A 19,237-nucleotide genomic window follows, 5' to 3' on the forward strand; every position below is an offset into this window, starting at 1 on the left:
ATCCTCTTATTGAATCATAGGTCAGATGCTGGGGTCGTCAGCACCCTTAAAACACATGTTTCTTTACCTTCAAATCAGACTCCTTTTTCTTTCTGAAACCCTTTCTGCTATCCAACCCCAGAACCCCTCAATCGATGTAGCCCTTAATCCTCATTGGAACCTTAGTGTGGTTGTACAGAGGCAGCTGAAGAGAGGAACATACACCATCACTACAGTGCTGGAGTTGGAGACGCAGCTACTGCCCAGCAGCTTCCCAAGGCATGGGTGCTGGCATTAGAGCGGGTGCTGGCTTTAGAGCCATCTGCTGACTGGACCTTGTGTCTGAGGAAGGAGGCCCACGGTTCCAGGGAGCGACCACCTTGTTTATTTCCAGCACTCACTCCTTGCTGAACCCTGATATGTGAACCTACTTGTTCCCCCAAGGAATCCAGTTTTCTGACAGACGCAGAGGGACAGCCCCAGAGCTGATGGCCACACTCGCAGCCGGACAAGCACAGTCAGGCTAAGAAGCACCTTACTGAGCCTATCCACACTCAGAAAAAGCCCCAGGGAGCTGGGTTTGGCCTGGTCTTCCCGCTATTTCTGCAGAAGGGCACTGTTTGGCTGCCGAACGTCGAGGGAATGAGGGATGAGAGACGCTGGGGGCCCTTCTGGGTGGAGCAGGCCTGCAGGTGTACCGACAGCAGACTAGCATGGGGTCCATTGCCCAGGGAGAGCAGAGCTGGGTTCCACGGGCACCTCCCAGGTTCTTTCTTAGGTAGTCTGTCCTCCTCACATTAAACTCTGGCAGGGTCCTTTTTAAGGCAGGTGGGATGAACCCAAGCATCACTTACTGGTAGCTCCCTCAACAGGAACCTGCCTTCCAGGCTCCTGAGAACCCAAGACTCCAAGGCAACCTCCTGGCTGCTTTATTTCCTCCACTTCCTGTAGTGATTCTGTTTTGTTTTGACTTTTGAGATGGGGAGTCTCCATACTTAGCGCTATGCTTGAGTTTCCACTGTCCACAAGGCAACCTGCTGACAGTGTTGACCTGCACGAGAGGGCCCACCAGGACGCCCACTCATTTTGTGAATTAGTTACAAAGGTCAAGGAAAGATGCCATTAAAACTCAGTGGGGGATCATGGGGAGGGTTGAGATGCCTTCCCTTGTCAGTCACAACCACTCACCCTTAGCTGGGTAGGACTGTAATGGTAGGGTCCTGGGTCAGAGCGCGGGCTGAGCAGCTCAGAACACTGCTGCAATGGTAGGATCCTGGGCCAGAGCACGGGCTGAGCAGCTCAGAACACTGCTGCAATGGTACAGTCCCGGGTCAGAGCGTGAGCTGAGCAGCTCAGAACACTGCTGCAATGGTAGGATCCTGGGCCAGAGCACGGGCTGAGCAGCTCAGAACACTGCTGCAATGGTAGGATCCTGGGCCAGAGCACGGGCTGAGCAGCTCAGAACACTGCTGCAATGGTAGGATCCTGGGCCAGAGCACGGGCTGAGCAGCTCAGAACACTGCTGCAATGGTATAGTCCCGGGTCAGAGCACGGGCTGAGCAGCTCAGAACACTGCTGCAATGGTAGGATCCTGGGCCAGAGCACGGGCTGAGCAGCTCAGAACACTGCTGCAATGGTACAGTCCCGGGTCAGAGCGTGAGCTGAGCAGCTCAGAACACTGCTGCAATGGTAGGATCCTGGGCCAGAGCACGGGCTGAGCAGCTCAGAACACTGCTGCAATGGTAGGATCCTGGGCCAGAGCACGGGCTGAGCAGCTCAGAACACTGCTGCAATGGTATAGTCCCGGGCCAGAGCACGGGCTGAGCAGCTCAGAACACTGCTGCAATGGTAGGATCCTGGGCCAGAGCACGGGCTGAGCAGCTCAGAACACTGCTGCAATGGTATAGTCCCGGGTCAGAGCGTGAGCTGAGCAGGCCTATTTTATGCCAGTCAGAACACGTTGCTACGCCCCATCCCACAACAGGAACAAAGTGATGAGTCTCTTGGGAGGGCACAAGGCCCAGGAAGCAGATAGAACTGGATTCCTGGGTACAGGGAAGAGCTCCTGCCTCCTTACTAGGGCCGGTTGCTCTGCCAGGTCTCCCTAGGGCCTGTCCCTCTAGCTTGTGCCTGCAGATTCCCTGAAGCTGAGCAGCCCAACCACAGCTGGTCCCCATTTCTTGCTCCTTCTGGGCTCTCCCAGACCCTGAGGTGATGCTTATGGTAGGAACTAAGCCTAGTAAATTCCACACGGCCGGCTTTCAGGATCCCCGTAGTGGCAGCTTCACGGACCTGGGCCCTAGCAGGGGTTCTTTGGGACATCTTCACATTGCAAGACAGCAGGAGCCAATAGGTAAGACTCAGGCCATGGAGGCTGTGGCAGTGGCAACCGAAGGTGCTGTCACCAGATCAATAAGCTCCTGAGTTTGTTATACTGTGGGACAGGATTCTGCTGGAATCAGCTAGCCCATTCCGCTTAGCAACTAGAAAAGTCTGTGACCAGGCAGGTGGGGCGGCTGGGGCGGCTGGACAAGTCAAGGGGAGTCGTTTCTACAGAGGCAGCTGTGGAGAGTTAGCACAGATAGCATTTGGGGAAGAGGCAGCCAGTGGAAGAGCTGCCTACCTTCTCCTGGGAGCCTCACTGGCGTGTGTCTAGGAACCCAGCAAGAATAACACCTCAGCATGAAATGGGAGAGAACAGAAGATAACGGGGCTGTTGCAGCCCAGGGGTCACCGCGAAGGCAGAAACTCCGTATGAGAGGGCAGAGGCACAGCCTGCCCTCCCTGTGTTCCGCCTTGCTCCAGCAAGGGAGGCTAGAAACAAGCCTAGCCTGAGATCCACCATTGCTGACCTTGGGAATCATCTTCCACCATTGTAGAAAAGGGTGGGAACTTTTGAGGCTGCAATGGGATCTTTCTGTTTTGTTTTTATGATGTATTATATTTACCTGTAATCAAGGTCCCCAGTGTACCAGCTAGGCTTAACTCAAGGAACAGCAGTGACGGGGCCCTGGGACCAGCAAGGCCAGACCTTGGATCCAGTCTCTGTCTTTCTTTTTAAGGTATGCTGAGATAACATGATGGTGACAACGTGTGTATGTGTGTGCGTACACACGTGTGCAAGTGTGCGTGTGTGTGCGTGTGTATGTGCCTGTGCGTGTGTCTTCAGTCTCTCAACCTGTAAATATAGCCTTATTTTGGAAAAGCGTTTCTGTAAAATATACTCAGATTTAGATGCAGTTATGCTGGTTCATGGCAAATGGCTAGAGAGGACAAGGTGGTGCAAAGACCAAGGCCATGAGCCAAGGATACTTGAGTTCACCACACTGGAAGAAGAGGAAGGAGCCTCCTAAGCCCCTGGAGGAAACACGGCCCTGAGACACACCTCTAGTCCCTGGAGCCATCAGAGAATATATTTGCCCAGTTGAGAGTCAGCAGTGTCAGGCCCTGGGTCAGGGCAGCCACAGATCCCAGGTTTGCTCTCAAATGTGTCTGAGGCTAGAGCAGTTTAAAGCGCGGACATTCATACAGTCCTGGTGATTTTCTTCAGGAGCTCCGTGAGCACTGCCTGGCTGATCTGCCACTGACACAGGTATTTTTAATACATTAGGCGGTTCCTTTTAAACAAGCTGTCAGCAAAGTTAATTGCAGGAAGTTTAACAGGCGCTAACATGCCTAAGAGCCCTGCAATTACCGGCTTCCAGTCTGCAGTCGCATTTGACAGCCTGGGGGCCCTAGGGGTGCCTGGCTGCTCCAGAAATAATTTCTTCTGCCGGGGGTGCCTGACCTGACCCCAGATTACTGCCCCGGCATCTGAGCAGATTCTGGAGTCTCTAAGGTGCCAAGCACCTGATAATCCTTCTCTGCTTGGGTCAGAACTGCAGGACTTTGAGTCAGGATTTGGTTCAAGACACATTCATCTTCTGGAATTCAGTTCCTCCCTCACAAGGGAAAGTCCTTGGGGAGTACAATCCATCTCAGAAAAATGGATTCCGAGGCTAGGCAAAACCTGGGGTCTCACACTCATGTGAGATCTACGGGGACAGAGGAGCCTTTCAGGATGGCCATTCTGTCCCCATCCTCAAAAGCACAGCTGATACACAGAGACTACGGTGGCACTGGTGTCTCACCCTGACCTGCTGTCACAGGAAGACCCCTCTGGGGACTGTGGAGAAGTGGAGAGGCCTTCACAGCAATCTAAATGCTTCTCCTGAGTGTGGTTCTGGATCATCAGGAGAACAGGAAATACAGAGGCAATGCCAGGGGCTCTTGGCCTGAAGGCAGTCAAGACAAGGGAGTTTTAAGTGGCTGAGTCTGAGGGTTCTTGAATTGTTTTGTGTCTTCAGAGGTGCTTGGCAGACACCAGCAGCTGCGGGCTTGCAAGGAGCTGGGCAGGGTCCTGGAGGCAGGTCCTAGAGGGCTCTGAACAGGGTGGGACTCCTCCTCCTCCTCCTCCCTAGGCAATAAACCTGACTCTGGACAGTTGCTTCCCACTGTGCATATCCTGCCTGCTGCAGACAGGTTTATAAACGAGCCAGTCCCACCTGGATCCCGACCAGCTCTGAGGCCTGCATGTCTGGCGCTCAGTTCCCGCGTGACAGGACCCAGATGTGCCCCACTCTCCTTGACCCCCAGGAGCTGGGGATGCTGTGGTTCTACTGAACCCTTGGAAATCACACGCTGGACCGACGGCTGGCTGCGAGTGTTTACATCTTAGCAGTTCCCAGGGAGAGATTATTTCCAAACAGCTCCTGGACTCTCTGAACTTCTCTGAGGGGCTGAAAGTGGGGCATCTTTAAAGAGAAGAACCGATTTCGAGTTACAAGAAAACAAAGCTCTCCCAAGAACGCTCTTAACCTTTAAATATGCCAAAAGAGAGTTACAGGAAATAAATTCACCTTCTCACAGACAACTGGCTAAGCGTGTTAAATCCAAACAATTCTGCTCCTTTTTGTAAGCCTTCATGTAAGGCTTGCTGAACATTTGTCGAGCAAGTACCTTCCTTTGTTATGTCCTCCTTACACGTTGTTGGAATAATTTCTTCAAGCCAAGGTTCTGCATCTTGGCTGTCTGGGATATTTGTGGATGTAGGCAGTGTGTAAAGTCAGGAGAAGCTTTTCGCCTGAGATCCTGGACTAGCTCAGCTGCTATAAACAGCCATAAATCCTCACCAGGTGCCCAAGGCCCTGCATCCTGACAGGCTAAGACTGTGCCCAGCACCAGAGGCTCTCCTCCAGTCCTCTCTTTGGGGATGTTTTTGTGATGGAGTCTTTGTTAGGACAGCTCCTTCAGCCAGCAAGGCTGGTTCAGGGACAGGGCTGTGAATCCACACAGGGCTTTTCTGTGGGTTCTGTGCTGGTAGGGCCAGGTACAGACAGAACATGGAAGGCTTCTTGGTGGTCGAAGTCAGAGGGGAGGGGCTGTTTCCACACTGCTCTCCCAGCAGGGGATGGCCTACACTGACCTTTCTGACAGGTTGGAGCAAACCCCCATCAGTGTGTGTGTGTGTGTGTGTGTGTGTGTGTGTGTGTGTATTGTCCTCTTCCACTCAGCATAGCATCAAATACAGCCTGAGCAATCTGAGGATACCTTTCAGCTATGGAGTCTCCTGCTTGAGTAGAAAACAGACCCTTTAAAGGAATGGAACAGAGCCCAGACCCCTGGTCAGTGTCATCTATAGTGTTTATTATTAATTAAAATACTATCAAATATGTAAAGAAATAGGAAGAGGTGACCCACTGACAAGGAACAGTCACATGATGCAGACCCCAAGGTACACCAGGGAGCAGTGGGAGGCACCTATATGACTCACTGCAGTTCCGTGTCTATCGATTCTGATAGGATGTGCGGGGGTGGCCCTACTGGGGCGTTTACCACTGCACCACGGAGGTGACTCTGAAAAGCCAGCAGAGAGGAGATGGAGAAAAGGAGCCCTAGAAGCTGAGGATCATGGGAGGAGATCTGAGAGAAGACAGAAAGGGACCCACTGAAGCTGCGTCTGACCCAACATGAGTCCTGGGATTGTTCTTGAATGGCATATGCATGTAACTTGCCGTGAAGGGTTTGAGAACTGAGCCACAGCCGTGAACCGAGACTAAGATGAGTGTTCAGGGAAGAACTAAGGGTTTAGCTGTGGTACTGACGCTGGCAACACCATCAGCAGATGGTGCAACCAAGGGGCTCTACTGGAATGCCTGCCCACCTCAAGAAAAACACCAGCATTATCCAGGGGTTAACATAACCCAAATTACCACAACAAAGTTTAAAATGCCCAGAAAACAATCCAAAGTTACCATTGAACGGTTAAGAACGCTGGCTGTTCTTCCAGAGGACATGGGTTCAATTCCCAGCACCCCCACATGGCAGCTCACACATTTCTGTAACTCTAGTTCCAGGGCATCTGACACCTTCACATAGACATACAAACACCAATGCTCATAAAATAAGTTGGGCACCTTTAATCCCAGCACTCAGAAGGCAGAGGCAGACGGATCTCTGTGAGTTGGAGGTCAGCCTGTTCTACAGAGCAAGTTCCAGGACAGGCTCCAAAGCTACAGAGAAACCCTGTCTTGAAAAACAACAACAACAACAACAAAGCTCCAGGAATACAACTCATTCCAAAGGCAAAGACAATCATTAGATCCATCCATGGGATTGTTACAGCCACAATAACAGCCCGCTAAGGAAAACAAAAGCAAAACCAAAAATACTCTGGCCAAGAGACTAGAATCTCTGGGTGAAGACCCAACCTTCCTGCTGGGCCTGGTCAATCAACTTAGGAAGGTGGGCTCACCTTAAACTATGCTAGAGAGGTAGGGGAATGATTTCCCCTTTCAGGGAAGACTGTTCTCTCTGCTTCCAGAATTCCCCAGGGCAGTCCCTGATTCCCCACGAGGCCCAGCTGTGTTGTCTCACTTTTCTGGAGCCTGAATCCAAACGGGACCCCCTCCTCCAGCCTTTTCTGTTTCTTTTGCGTGCTAGCCAGAACCTGTGTATGTTTTCTGACACTTTGGGCTCCTTGACTCTTTCTCTAAAGTACCTCCACTTGCCCCTGTTCTGCGACCGTGTGTCTGCCGTGTGTCTGGCCCCCATGGCAGCTTAAATGTCTTTCTCCCTCCACTCTTCTTCAGACAGCTGCTGAGATTTATATGGCACCTGGCCTGGAAGTTTTTCTTTTTAAGCTTTAATAAAACCGTTCTTGAGCTTCTGATTGAATCCGTTCTTAAATTCTTTTGTGCACGAGACTAACAATCGGAAGAGGGAACCATGATCATCTGGTGACCACAGAAGAACCTAAAAGTTCAGTAACAGGTGGCCCAAAGGAAAGAAAAATCAAGGCTGTAGCAGGCACTCGGCACACATGGTAGAATCCCAGCGCTTGAGAAGGTGGGGCAGGAGGGTATATGTCCGAGGATAGCCTGGGTAGCCTGGTCTATACCATAAGCTCTTACATCAAGACAAAAACAACAACAGCAAAAAAGCAAGCATCTGACTGTGTTCCTTGTGGTAGAGAACTCTCTGAAATGAATGGGAAGATAAAAGCTCATGAAAGAGAAAGACTGTATACAAGACCCACTGAAACTTTAGAGGTAAATTAAACACCAGTTAAAACCATCAGTACTTACATAATAATCTGTTGCTAACGGAACATTCTGCCTCTGTTTCCTGCAATATCTATCAGTGTAGACTATTATCTTGGGTAGAACAGTCTCTAACAAACTAAATTTACATCATATGAGTATATTCTCAGAAAACAATAGAATCGAGTTATAAATGGATATAGTACGATGGCATCTGGAAAGATCTCAAAGCCTCTAGAAGTAAAAAACACTTCTAAACAGCCCAAAGATTGAAAGGGGGTCTTAACAAAAATAAGAAAATATTTCAATGAGAAAGGATATACTCTCAACAACAACAATAACAAACAAACCCAAACCTCGAGATGCTACTAAAGCAGGTATTTCAGAAGAATTTTGTAGCATTAATTGTTTTTATATTAAATAATGAAGTTCATGCTGGACATGATAGCACACACCTTTAATCCCAGCACTCGGGAGTCAGAGGCAGATGGACCTCTGAGTTTGAGGCCAGCCTGGTCTACAGAGTGGGTTACAGGAAAAACAAGGGCTACACAGAAAATTCCTGTCTCAAAAAACCAACAACAACAATATTATATAGTGAAGTTCTTAAGTCAACAATCTATAAGTTTTTACTATAAGAAGTCAAGACTAACATACCAGGTGTGGCGGCTTACACTGTAATGCCAGGATAAAGCCGGAGGATTGCTGAAAACATAAGGTTAGCCTGGGCTACAGAGGGAGACCCTATTTTAGAAACACAAAACAAGAAAAGCAGTCCCATCAGTTCAGGGAAAAAACAATAAATTAAACCCGAGAGAAACAGACTTAAGAAATGAAAAATTAGTATAAATTAAATTGGAGACACAACATGGAAACTGGAGGATGTTGTGTGTAGGAGCATCTGGTAAATGTATGCCTGTTCACCACTTCCTCACGGCACATGCCACGCCCAGGGAGTCCAGAGGCCATGTCTGATCCCCTGGGATTGAGTTACAGGTATTTGTGTGTTGCTCTGCGGGTGCTGGGAACGGGACCTCAGGACTCTGGAAGAGCAGCCAGAGCTCCTAGCCACAAAGCTATTCCTCTAGTCTTGGAAGTTGATTTCTTTTTTCTTAAAAATTTTTATTTTATTTGCATTGGTGTTTTGCTGGCACGTGTGTCTGTGTGAGGGTGTCAGATCCCTTGGAGCTGGGGTTGCAGACTGTTGTGAGCTGCTATGTGGGCGAGAGAGAGAGGAAGAAGAGGAGGAGGAGGAAAAGGAAAGGAGGAGAGAGACAGAGAGAGAGAAAGAGAGAGAGAGAGAGAGAGAAAGAGAGAGAGAAGAGAGAGAGTAGAGAGAAAGAGAGAGAGAGGAGAGAGAGAGAAGAGAGAAAGAGAGAGAGAGAGGAGAGAGAGAGAGCACGGATCTGGCATCACGCCTTTTCTTGCTCTCCCTGCCCCAGTCTAAGCCACTCTCTGGAATAATGGACTAAGGTAGCGGTTTCCTCACTGCTCCCAACATTGTTTCCTGAGAGGCAGAAAGACAGATCTGTCCTCTTAAAGCATTATGCCTCTGTACTGTTGGGCTGGGAAGCTGGCCGCTGCTCATTTCCTGGAGTGAAAGCCATAGCATTGTCTGTCCACTAATGCTCATGGCTCCAGCCACCCCAGCTTCCTCCCAGTTCCTCAGGCACACACAACACAGGTCCTTCCCTGTGGCGTGACCCTGCACACCACCCCCTGGCAGCCTACCAGAGATCTTTGACCTACCAAGCTATGTCCCCGATCTTAACGCCTCCATTCTCAGAGGACCATTCCTCAGAATACACTGCGGGAGAGACCTGGTCCTGGACTCTGCCTCAGACAGCAGGTATCTCTCAAAGGAGGTGCATAGTGCTGGCCAGCTGGCTGTGTTCCCTGACCTGGGGTCATGTGAACCATGTGGAGTGTCAAAGATGGATGATAGAACTGCTCTCAGGCTCCAGTGAAGAAAGCATCCTGGGAGTAACAGCACCTTGTGTTTTGCTGTTCTAGAAAGAGCTTGCCCGCCTGTGAATCTGCTGTATCTCTGTTGTTCCCTGAAGTGAAGGGAATCCTGCTTGTTGTGAATTGAAAGCGCCTCCAATCCCTGGCAGTTTCAAGTGTTGAATACAAACTAACCCATCTACTGTTGGCAGGTGAGGAAACCAAGCGCCCTGGGTCCTGTAGCTGACAACTATAGAGTGGAAGTTTGAACTGCTCTGGACTGCGGCCCTGGGGTGGGCAGCCCCCAAACTGTCCATTCCTGAGTGATGGCTCAGGTGCTGGACTAGCCAAGTCACCAACTGTGTCTGGTTTGCCTTCCAAGCCAGCCCTGGCGCTGACAGAGTGGCCTCCAATGGACACAAGTGTCTGGTTTGAAGAAGGTAGAGGGTACTTCAACTTGGCCAACCTGATCAAAAGTCCTGTTCTAGTTTGCTTTCTGTGTCTGTGATGAAACACGGACTGATAGCAACGTGGGGAAGAAAGGGTTTGAGAATCTTTCCTCCCCTTAAACACAAAGAGCTAGAAAAGAATACAAAGTTGTGTAATTACAGTTTGGGAAGTGCAGACAGACAGACAGACAGACAGCCTTCTACCCTGTTGTGCAGTCTGATATGATGGCAGAGCCCTCCACGTCAGCTTGGCCCAGAGACCTCACTGTTTGAACGTGACCATGGGAGCATCTCAGTCACATTATCAGACTCTATCAACCGGTCTCTGCCTCCCAGTACAACATATGAGACCATGGCATGAGGTTCTTCTAGAGGACACCCTCACTGGCCTTGACACCCCACAACAGGGTGGCAGATGAAGGCCTTGAGGAGACCTAAGAGCCCAGCACCTGGATATTACAGGAGCTACACGTGCAGCCTCTGAACTGCCGTGGAGCAGGCTCCTCCCCCAGGACTCATGTTCCCTTCTCTGTGCTCACCTCCCAGAGACGCTGACCCTTGACAGTCAGATGGTCACACTGGACAAGTGCTCTATCAAGCCACCTGATTAACACGAAAATATGGCCCCACACCCGTTGTTTTCTGAGAAACAAGGTCCCAGCACGGACCCCACTGGGTTGCCTGCATGTCTTCATCCTTCATGTCCTGCCTTGCTAGGCCAGGCCAGCAACAAGGCCAGATCACTCTGTTCTTAATGGGAGTATTACCTCCTCCTGAAAGACCATCTCAGTCCTCCTTGCTCCTCATAGCCTCAGAATCTTACCCACGATGCCCAGTTACAGTCTATAGTCTGAACACCGATTTCATAAGCCAAGCTCCAGCCCACCCCACACCCAAGTCCTCTCTGACCAGGTTTTACTATATAGACCAGTCTTAGTCTCCCTGAGAACAAAGATTACAGATATATACAACTATGTCCAACAATATATAGCATGTTGGGCCTTTAAAAACTTTGACCAGGGGCTGGAGAGATGGTTCAGTGATTAAGAATGCTTCCTGCTCTTCCACAGGACTGGGGTGTGGTTCCCAACACCCACTTTAGACGGCTCGCAGTCCTGCAACTTCTGCTCCATCCAGGGTACAACCACATACAACCTCACATACACATAATAATAATAATAATCTTCAATTATCAGTCTGATCACACACACCTTTAATCCTGGCACTCTGGAAGCAGAGGCAGGTGGATATCTGTGAGTTTGAGGCCTGCCTGGTCTACACAGCTAGCTCCAGGACAGCCAGAGCAACACAGAGAAATCCTGTCCCAAAAAACAAAACAAAACAAAAAACCCTTTAGTCATCAGGATGGCAAGATTGTTCAGTTGTGTAAAACTGCTCCCCCCACACACCTAACAAGCTGTGTTTGACACCCGGGCCTCACAGTGGAAGGAGAGAACGGACTCCTAAAGGTATTTTCTGAACTCCACATGCGTATACCTTCACTTGAGTGTGTGCAAACACACACACACACACACACACACACACACACAGCAATTTAAAAAAGCAAACTTTGATCATGAAACACTGTAAATATATATAAAAGAGATCAATACCCAATGCTTACTATTGCTTCACCTACACACCCCTGTGACCTTTTGCCCAGACTGTGTTTCTGTAAACTATTGGAACCAATTTTCTTCTTTGTGGAGTCAAAGCGATTCTTCTTTCCTGATCACCGCTGAGCTGTCTGGGTGCTCACCATGCTACCTTGCAATTGATCTGCTGTAGACTTGAGGCAGCGGCTGCCGGCACCGCTTCTCCCTGTATGGATTGTAGCCTCTTCTGTCCCTGGGAAGGAGAACGTACCCTACCCAGCGCTGCTGTGGCATCTGAAGTTAGGTCCGACTACAAGAAAAGGGCAGTCCGAGGATAACTGAGAGGATGGTGGGCTGAGGATGGAGAGAGTCTGTGGGCTCACGTTTCCTCCCCATGGGTTCACATTCAGAGCATGTCTGGTCCCTAGACATACGGACACAGGACCTAGATAAGCTGTAGTCTGGGGTATAGGCTTCAAGGTCAGCAACAGAGAACTATAAGGCAGCTATAGAGGGTCAGAGCAGGCAGCAGGAGCAGGACAGTTACAGGTCAGAGCGGGAAGCTGGTCTGGGTGGCATAAGGGCCACATAGGGCTCAGGATTGGGCAGGTACATGTGACAGTCTTGGGGAACCTTTGGACACCATGAAGTCCCCAAGCCTCCAGCTCTTCCTCCTGTCACTGGTGTAGGAACCAGGTCTCGAGCCTTGGGAGAAGCTGGGCACCAGGCTTCTCCTGATTTTTTGCTTCTCCCACTGCCTGCCCATCCTGTTAAGACCTCCAAACACCTGCTCTCCAAACAGTGACTGTTCTCAGTTGCTCAGGTTTATCCCTAACTTTCGGCTCATTTTTTAATTGTCTCCATTGACAAGTGCTTAAGATGGAATCCTTAAAGCTTGTAGAGTAGCCGGTCCTCACAGAAGGTGCTAAGGCAGGGGGATGTCCCTGTTTTGGAAAGAGCCCAGCGCATCAATACTTCCAAATATGACCATGATGGTGGAGGCATGGGATGGCCAGCCCTGACTGGGAACACTCAGTAGAGCAGGGGCTATGCACTCAGTTCTGCTTCAGGTACTCAGCTGTTAACGTCAGATGGACAGAGAACATGCTGTAATCAGTCGCTCCAAGAACGCGCCTGAGTCTTCTAAGGAAAAATGGAAGCCCTGTTCTCTGGGGGCATGAAGGCAGCCAGCAGACACTTAGTAAACACTTGGCCAACACCATGTCAGCTACAGAAGGGAGCCTGGCCAAGTGTGGGTGCTCAACAAGCCCCAGACATCAGAGCTTTGGGAGGGAAGAGACATACTGTCACATAGGTATCCAGATCTGTGGCTCCACCAGGGGTCCTGCAGGAACCTCCGAAAGGGCAACGTCTAGGAGAAAAGGATGGGTTGTATTTGCCCCCTTGCCGAGGCCCTACAGTTGGAGAGGTTGCCGTCCACAAGCGCTATGGGCTGAGAAGCCCCCCCCCCTTCCTACGAAGTTGATCAAAGACAGGAACTTGAAGGAAGAAACATGCCTCAAAGGGAGCAAGAAGCTCCTGTGATTAGCCACTGTTTACCACACGGAGCATGCTTGTCTCAAGTTGCAGGCTCTCAATAGACAGAGAAGCTGAGCACTTACCCCTGCTAAGAGTGGCATCTCAGGAGGGGCCCCGTATAGAGACACTTGTAGCACAAGTGTGTTTCTGGTCCCATGGCCCACCTCAGAGATGATCTGTTGAGTTAAATACTGCCCAGCGTCTGAGGGCCTATTACAACCTACCCAGCATTGCTGATTTCTGCGTGGCACCTGGACAGACCATGTGGCTTCCAAAGTGATCATGGAATCCTGGTGGGAGACTGTGGGAGGGAGGCTATGGATGACTTGGTGAGGAATGTGACAGACATATGGGACAGCTAGCTTCCCTGGAGACCCCTCTAACATGGCAGGAGCCCCTCTGCAGACCCTCCCATTCTCTGGCTTCTTTGCCCAACCTCAGATGAAGGACAACCAACCCTCTCTGTATCTCCATGGTTGCCCAAGGGCTGGGGCCAAGAAATTGCTCAAAACTTTCCTCCCCCCCCCCTTTTTATTATTATTTTTCAGACAGGGTCTCACTATGTAGCCCAGGCTTGCCTCAAACTTGTAAGCCTCCTGCTCCAGGCTGGAGTGTTTGGCACTATTGTGCCTGGCTTAAAATGTTATTTCTGCTCTGGCTTCCCCTGTGGCTACCCTCCTCGATCTTCCTCGCCTCACCACACCCAGACACCCCAGACTGCTTTGTAGAAACATCACCACTAGCAGCCACAAGGGCACTGCCTGCGAGTGCTTTGTCACCCTGGGGTCCTGTGAACCCCTCTCAGGCCCCCAGGGACCTCCTCAATGTTATGATCACCTTACTTCTCAGATGGGAAAACTGCAACTCAGCTAAGACTGTGACCAAGGCTCCAACTCCTGGGTTTGGGTCCAGAAGAGGCAGCCAGAGGCACGGGGGGGGGGGGGGGGAGTCAGTGGGGGTATCAGACAATCCTATAATCTCTTGAAAGGCTGATGCCAGCCCTCTCTCCTAAGAGTACCCTCAGATTACATTAGATAGAGGGAAGACACTGTTGGGGCTGAAGCCCCCTTCAACATGAGGGGAGAAAGAGGGTGGGGTAGGCAACTGAGTGAGAAAAGTTGAGGAAAGAAGGATGAGCTGCTGGAGGGTTCTGCCCCTTCCCTGCTTCCTGGGAGCACCCTGGCTGAGCTCTTTCAGCATGCCGCACTCAGGGTGATGTCATGGGGCCTACGTGGGGACAAGGGAGAAGAAAGTGCTGCTGGGTGCAGTTCTTTCCTCAGGGCATCACTGTTGTGTCTCCCCAGGTGGTGCCTTGACTCACTGGGGCTTCTGAGGTGACACTGCAGAAAGTCCCTTTGTGGTCCCCAGGGAGAGGAGCAGCCAGATAGGAACAGTGGCCGCCCTGGTGCGCTCCCTAACGTGGCATCGCCCTGAGTCCCCACTTAGACACTCTTACCTGGATGACGACCTTGACAGTGGCTGTGTCCACGATGGGTGTGCACACCAGGCCACCGGGGTGCTGGCCATCAGCACTGCGGTTCTTTAAGCCCATGGTGAAGAGCATGGGCACAGCTAGCAGGCCCGAGGCTAGCCATATAGCACTGATGAACTTCTTGGTGCGGCTACGGGACATGAGGGTCTTGGCCTTGAAGGGATGGCAGATGGCCAAGTACCGCTCCACACTCAGGCTGGCTACATTAAGGGCTGTGGCATAGGTGCAGGCATCGCGCAGGAAATAGTAGCCACGGCAGCCAGCATCCCCAAAGGCCCAGGGATGGTGCACCCAGATGAAGTTGTACAGCTCCACAGGCATGGCCAGCAGCAGGATGAGCAGGTCGGACAGCGCCAGGCTGCCCAGGTGGTAGTGCACAGTGCTCTGCAGACTCTGCAGGGACTTCTTCCGCGCCAGGGTGAAGGCTGTCACTGAGTTGCCCACAGTGCCCACCACAAAGAGCGCCAGGTATACAGCAGTCACCAACACCTTGGAATAGATGTCAGTGTTCACGTCCAGGTCGCTGTTGGGCGCTGCCAGGACGGATTCCGAGGTGTTGCCAGAGCCATTGCCCAAGCTGAGCGCCAGGAGCATGGCCTCCAGTCCTGACTGTGGTCGCGAGAAGGGTTGGGCTCCGGGTTCACCAGGAGCGCCCTGCGGCACGGAGCTGTTGAGACGCATGGTGGGCGCCGGGTACCTGGCTTTGTCCTGCACCTTTGCAGGTGGAAGTTCCTCCGGGGTCAGGTGAGGAGCCGCCCAGAGGGAAGGGTGCGGAAGCTAAGGGGGGCGTGCCGTCCAGCTGCGAAGCGCAGCGCGCGATCCAGACGATTCTGGGAGCTTTGGGGCTCGCGACGTGCCGGCACCGTGATCCACTGTCCTTTCTCCTCCGGAGTCTGGGATCTGCGTTCTGGCTTCGCTTTTCCTCCGCACCCTCTGAGTCCCGAAACTCTCCCGAATCGGGGCTGCTTCGACCTCCAGATTTTGTGGTTGGTTCTCTCCACGCCTGGGTGGCAGCAACGTCCTCAGGACCGCGACCCTGCTGGCTTGTGCTTCGTTGGGCGATCCTGTGGCGCAGAGCGGAGCGCACGCACGGCTGCTCAGCGTGCTCACCCTCGTTCTCCCTCTTCTGCTTCGAGCTCTCCCCGCACCCCGACTTCGCACACCTCCTGCTGCGCCGGAGCCTGCGGGGCTCCTCGCGCCTCCACTGAGCTGGCGGCTGCGCGGCGCGCCCAGCAGTGGAGGAGGGTGTTGGAGAGGCAGAGAGGCGGCCCCAGCCACTGTCCCCTCCCCACCCGGGTACTGACTGACGGTCGCCCCTGAACGCTACCGGGAACAACCTGGGATGCGATGAGCACCTCAGAGAACCAGGATTCCTTATGGGGTGCGGCAGAGTGAGGGGATATTGGACCTTTCCTTTCAACCTCTCCGGGGCAGTACAATCTTCTCTTCTCCCATCGTTTGTACCAACTTCTCCTACCCCCAAAAGGAAGCAACCCCATGTCGCCTCCAACTCCATCAAGGCCATGGGGGGATTATACTCGGGAAGGCGGAGAAGGAGGTGGCACCCTCCTAGCACGGCAGGGTCTTTGTACAGCTGGCTGGGTCCCCTCCCTTCTGGGTGCCTGCAGGGTGCCATGAGCACCCAGGGGGGTTCTAGCCTGTGCAGGGTTGGGTGAGGGAAAGCAGAGAGCAGGAAGGCAGAACAGCCCAAGCTCTCCATCGGGGCTCAGGCAACCCCGCGATCTTCTGCTGCCCTTGGGTTTGACGCCCTCTGTCACCTAGATTTGGTCACTAGCAGTCACTCTCAGGTCTGCGGCCCTATAGAGAGGCAGGGCAGGTTTGTGGGTGACACAGAGAGGTATCTGTCCTTTCAAGAAACACTGCCACCTGTGCACTCAGCCCAGTTCAGCCTGTCCCAGGGGACCCTTCCCTTGTGGACCAAAGGAACAATGGCCTCTGCATCTTGTCCTCCCAGGCAGGGGCCCTAGTAAGAGCTTCCGGGCTTGCTGTTATCTTGCTTGTCCCAGGGCCACTGCCTCTATTTCTCCACTTAGCCCTCTTGGCCCTTCTGCACTCTTCTGGACAACTCCTACTGGATCCTGCAGAGTCCCAGGGCAGGAGGGACTCACCAACTGCAGTCCTGCATGGACCTAGCTGGCTGCATCTGCTGTGTTGGAAGTAGGAAACCTGAGTGGGTGATGAGAGACAGAACTCGGACCAGGGACCCAAACTTGACCTGAAACCCAGGCTCAGCCAATAGGGAGACTCTCAAATTAATACCCTCAACCTGCTTTGGTCTCGCCTGCTCAGACAAAAGTTGGTCTTCTCACTAAGGAATCTTCACACATGAAAAGCAGTGTTTAAACATTTGGTCTTAAAGGAAACAACTGTGTCCCCTTGCTAGAAACCAGTACAGCAGGCTACAGGGGTTGAACGTGCCTTTAATATTTGGACAAGTGTCTCTGCCTTCCTGGACCTCAGCTCCTTCCTTTGTCGAAGGGAAACCTAAATCTGCACTGATGGTTTCTGGCTGATTGCCCATCCACCGTGCAGGTAAGGCAGGCTTGAAAACTGCCCCAGATAAGACAGACACCGGGCACCAGTTAAATGAGCAGAGCAGGTGGTGGTGATAGAGTTAGGAAGTAAGAACCCTAGTCTGAAGCCGTCAGTCTGAGGACGCAGTCTGAGGCAGCAGTCAATCTGAGACAGTCTGAGGACAGGCTCGCCCCTTTCCTCTGAGCATGGGTAGGGGTAAGAACTCTAGTGCCTGGCCTCTCTGCTTCTCAGATCCTTCAGCTTTCACCCCCTGATAGCTGACTCTGAGATTTTATTATTAAGAACAATTGGAATTCGTGCGACACTGGGCTCCATCAGGCCCACACCTCACTGCCCAGTTGTGTACTTGGTCCCACCCAGAGCCAACCACCGACACTGCCACCTGTCCTCCTCCATCGGGGGTGCCCCAGAGGAGGGCCTTACCAGTGACCACAGGAGTATACTCTTTTGGCAGCAGGAGCTGCAGTCACCCGGGAGAGGCTATCTCAAAAGCAGCCCGAGCCTATGTTTGGTTTTCTAGTCCTGACCTTTTGGCTAAGCTGGCCTTGTCTTCCAAAGCTTTCTTTTGCGATAGTGTCAAAGCTTTAAAAAATCATAAATGGCAACTTAGCACAAATATTATGACAAGGTATTTGCTTAAAACCGGCTTGGAAAATGCCATCCAGAAGGTCTGGCTGTGCACAAGGATGGTGCAGGCCCTCACAGGGGGCTCCCCAGTGACCGTGCCCCTGAGCCCTTCTGGATTGGCTGCCCTGAGCCAGGAAGACTCAAAAGCAGAACCTTTAATTGCAAGTTTGGGCCTTCAACCCATGCTTCCTGAACAGGACCCCCCTCTAAACAGCATGTCATTGAGCACCTTGTACGAAGGTCAGGCTTGGATCCAGAAGTGTTCATAGGTTACCCAGCCATAATTCTAATGAACCCATGCTGACAAATTGAAGCCCCACATAGCTGTGGGCAAGCAAAGCATGAATTACTACTGTGCTGAGACCAGGAAACCAGGGTGGGCTGTGGGGAGTCTCAACTGCTCCTGGTCTGGATTAGAGCTGGCCCATCTCCTCTGCAGCAAGGGCCAACGTCTCTTGACAGGTTCTGGGTTTCCAGACAGCTAGAATACAAGATGATTTCAGCTTCTTAAGTTCCTTGTGTGGTATGGGCAAAGCCAAGTCCCATCATTATGTGGAATTTTTAGCTATTATCTGTGTGTGAAAGTCAAGTTCAAAGAGCCACCAAATGAAAGGCTCCAGGCAGCACCGTCCTAAGAGCCAGCATCTTTGTTTATTCGTTTTGACAATACGTCCCCAACACTGCTCAGACAGACACAGCTGCCACTTAGTGAATTAGGAGACACACACCTTAGCTCTGCTGGACAAGAACAGTGCCACCTACGCATCGTGTCCAACAGGCTCCAGAAAAAGCAGGCCATCGTCCCATCAGAGGCCATGCCTCCTTCTCCTGGCCTCTAGACCACTGCTGGGCAAGAAGGCTTCTTAATAAAGTCAAAAGGTTAAATAAGGGACTAAAGAGATGGCTCGTTGTTAATTGCAGAGGGCTGGAGTTCAGTTCCCATCACCCACCTAAGATGATTTGCAACCACCTGTAACTCCAGCTCCCGAGGGTCTGACATACTCTTCCGGCCTCCACTGATGTCTGGCTTGCGTACACACGCTTCATTCCCACACCAAGATGCATAGTTAAAAACAAAGAAATCTTTTAAAAAGCTAAGTACATTTCCAGCCACGGTGCACTGTCATTATTTCCCAAGAAGCCCCTAAAGCTCCGACACTGAACTCCGCAAACATTTATTTAGTTGCTTCTTTTCTGTTTTTATGGTGCCGGGAATTGAACCCAGGACCTCACACAGGACCAAGCACTCGACCACTGAACTACATCTCTGGACCATTTATTTACTTATCTTGGTTAAATTTTTTAATTGTATTTTGGTTGCTATTGTTTTGAGACAAGGACTCACTGTGTAGCTTTGCTGGCCTAAATCTCCCTTTGTAGAGCAGACTGGTCTCGAAATCATAGGGATCTGCCTCTGTTTCCTTGTCCTGGGATCAAAGGTGTGCATCACCATTCCTGGACAACATTTTATTTATA

General features: G+C 51.5%; 1 protein-coding gene across 1 annotated transcript in view; it reads right to left on the reverse strand.

Annotated features, from left to right (window-relative positions):
- Ntsr1 (neurotensin receptor 1) overlaps positions 1 to 15,910 on the reverse strand; it is a 41,814-nt gene extending 25,904 nt beyond the window's left edge. Inside the window, exon 1 of the mRNA XM_041641662.1 lies at positions 14,543 to 15,910. Coding sequence (XP_041497596.1) covers positions 14,543 to 15,259 — 717 coding nt within the window. The 5' untranslated portion in view covers positions 15,260 to 15,910. The remainder of the gene's footprint in view (positions 1 to 14,542) is intronic.
- Between the last annotated feature and the right edge of the window lie 3,327 nt (positions 15,911 to 19,237).

This window comes from Microtus oregoni, unplaced genomic scaffold, assembly GCF_018167655.1.
Source record: "Microtus oregoni isolate MIOR12 unplaced genomic scaffold, Mior012 000071F_ref0000514, whole genome shotgun sequence".
NCBI lineage: Eukaryota > Metazoa > Chordata > Mammalia > Rodentia > Cricetidae > Microtus > Microtus oregoni.